This window comes from Abramis brama (genome assembly GCF_963993115.1).
Source record: "Abramis brama genome assembly, chromosome: 4".
Lineage (NCBI taxonomy): Eukaryota > Metazoa > Chordata > Actinopteri > Cypriniformes > Leuciscidae > Abramis > Abramis brama.
In genome coordinates, this window is record NC_139966.1 from 33,225,565 (window position 1) to 33,228,549 (window position 2,985).

General features: G+C 47.2%; 1 protein-coding gene across 1 annotated transcript; it reads right to left on the minus strand.

Annotated features, from left to right (window-relative positions):
- Nucleotides 1-1,038: 1,038 nt before the first annotated feature.
- LOC311082171 (uncharacterized protein) lies at nucleotides 1,039-2,040 on the minus strand (the record flags this gene model as incomplete). The annotated part of the gene is made up of 2 exons (XM_084112910.1): nucleotides 1,039-1,382; nucleotides 1,498-2,040. The coding sequence occupies 2 exons, from the start codon at nucleotides 2,038-2,040 to the stop codon at nucleotides 1,263-1,265; spliced, it is 663 nt and encodes a 220-aa protein (XP_083969036.1). The 3' UTR covers nucleotides 1,039-1,262.
- Between the last annotated feature and the right edge of the window lie 945 nt (nucleotides 2,041-2,985).

Consider the following 2,985-nt stretch of genomic DNA (forward strand, 5'->3'; position numbering starts at 1 on the left):
TTTAACCATTTTCCCCTTACTATTAAATCTAACAGATGCTAACATTGTCTTCAATGGTGTTCAACACACATACCTCTGTTAAAATCTCAGAAAATTTGGTTTAGGGTTTCATGACCCTTTAAACAAGACACCTTATATGCAATTTTATATACAAAACCATGTAGCCACAACACTGAGCAAGTGAGCAACACAACTTCAGAGTAAGCTGAAAATAACAACAAATTATTATTTTTATTTGTACAGAGTATGTGGACAACCTGTTGGAACTTATCTTTGTGAATATTGTTGTGGACTCAACCCCTTATATGGACGATATCCTGAAGATCTCCATACCTGAGGATCTCACGTCCCAGTTTGACAAACCAGACAAACAGGAAGTGATAGACAGCTACGTGTCTAGGTTTAATCAAGGGCAGGTCTGAACCCTTTATATTGTCATTGCGCATTAGGGAACTCTGCCCTTATTCATCACACCACACACAGGAGGGCAGCACAACCCTGATTCTCCAGCACGGTGGGCGCCGTCCTCCTCGTCGCCTGGCTCGGCTCCTCCCTCAGCTTGAGACGGTGTTTGCACATCAACCTCTCGGTCAGCAGGGTGTAATGGAAGTTCATGCCGCACACTTGCCTGGCGTAGCTGCCGTACCCTCTCTTCTCCAGGTAGTACTCTGGCGGTGCGGGGCAGTTGGTGTTGGGGCAGCGGATCAATGCCTTCATCACGCCGACCGGGCGCCAGAAGAAGGCAGGGGTGGTGAAGAAGGAGAGCATGTTGGGCACAGCTCCCTTGACGGCCATAGGAGGTGGGGGCGGGTGGAACTCCATCTTCTCCTTAAAGAGCTTCCTCTCGGCCATCTCTCCCCTGACATTCTTTTACTTGGACGCCCTCTCAAACAGCCCGTAGGTCTCGTTGGTCTTCAGCCACTTGATGTTCGCAGGGGCTATACCAAGGGCTTGGGCGGATTCAGGCGGCTGCTCCCAGAGCTTCTGCCAGCCCTCCAGCACGACGCCACCGGGTTCCGAGGTCTCTCGGAGGGACGAGGGTCCGGGCCTGTCGTCCTGGCACACAGAGCTGGCGAGGTCTCCCCAGGTGGTCAGCTGCGTGCTGACCGACGCCTCGGACCTGTCCTGGACACTCTCTGAAGAGGAGAACACCACAAAAATGTATCAACTGCATTGCTCGATACATACTGATGAATTTCACGTGGCACAAACACAAGTCCTAGCAGCTCCACAGCATACTACAAAGTCATTTCATGTTCATTTCAGCATAATACTACTATACCTGCAGCAGCCAACAACTTGGCATCGCTGGCGTAGTTGGGGTCCTGCTGAGAGAGGTCGGGGACGGTCGGAGGAGCCCGGTCTTTCTTCGATTGCACTTTCTGCAGAAAATAAAACACAACCATAAAATAATCTCATAAAATAATACTTTTACTAATACTGGTTACTGCTTAACATCAATTACTCAGGTCTAAAAGGTAACTGAGTTTATCTTACCTTCAACCTCCTGTCAAGGTGCCATGTGACAGGAGGGAACTCTCTGGCGTACTCGAGCAGTCGCTCCTTCTGCCACTTCAGCAGCTCGTTCTGCTCTCCCTGCTGGCAGTACTGGAACAGCAACCACACCAGCCAGCCGACATCGTTTTCTAGAAGCCACCTGAAGGTCTGACCGGCGTACTTCCCGAACACGATGACCAGCTGACCTTTCCACAGCTCACCCCCGGACCTCTTGGCAGCCGCCTCTGCTGTCTTGGGATCCAGCCATGTAGGGTCAACAACGGTGCTGGGGGCCTCTGCCACAGACTTTGCTGCCTCTGTACACTGCAGCCTGGCCTCTCCTTGCCGGTACAAAACGATGTTGGGGTACTGGTGTTGCTGTTGATGGCTAACCAGCGATGATTTGGTGGTCAAGCTCTTCCTGCAGACATCACAGTCAAAGGTCTCCCTGGCAACGGCATGGATCTTCAGATGCCTCGTCAGGTTGGACTTTTCAGTGAAAGTCTTGCCGCACACGCTGCACTGATGTCTAGGCTTCTCCATGTGTCATCTGGTACAGTAAAACATGAATAAATGAGTAAAACTAAAAGCAGATGAGGGCTTAAATACATTTTTAGAGACCCTGCAGCCCTCCTAAAAGTAGTAACCAAAAACAACCCATTCATTCATCACCTTGTTTTTAGCATGCAAATCGCGGTTGACATGTTTACACTTCTAAAGCATATTTACACATTGAAATTCAACTCCACACTGTTGTAACACCATCTCTATGGTCTTAAGAAGTGAGATAGAGTGTCTGATCACGTTTTTGAAGTATTTCCAGGGATCGTCAGGTCATTACAGCGGCGATTGGTAGCTCATTCATTCATTTAATGCATTTAGCATGCTAATCGCGGTTGATATTCTAACGCATCTAAAGCATATTTAAGCTTTACATTTCGAGTCCACACAGTAATAGTACATTCTTCAAGGTCTTAACATGTAAAATCAATAGTCTGGTCGCATTTTAAACGCATTTCAGAGAGATCAAACCTAGCTATTTTAATGTAAACAAGCAGTGCTAGCCTAGCCAATTGGTGGCAGAAAATTAGTGTCAGTACAGCGCTAACGAGATATTATCATGTAAAACCTTGAATATCAGGCAAATTATCCAAAAATATATCGAGTTTCATTCATTACTTGGCACATAATTATACCAAACGTACCTGAGAGTAAAAAAAACAGTCCAATCGGTCAATAATGCCGACCACAATAAATTAGTTAAAGATGGCCGCCAGTATTTTTATAAAACAGCTCACACGCTCACACAGCTAGATGACGTTTTTCGATCCTCGCTCAATGATTGGTCTGTTGAGCGCTGAGCTCTGCTCAGCATTGCTCAACCATTGGACGGCTGACGATCGCTTGGGTACTTGGAGGGGAATTTGCTTGGGAATACCAGGTGCTGTAAGCTTTTGCTTCATCTTCACTACTCAGATAATTCACTTC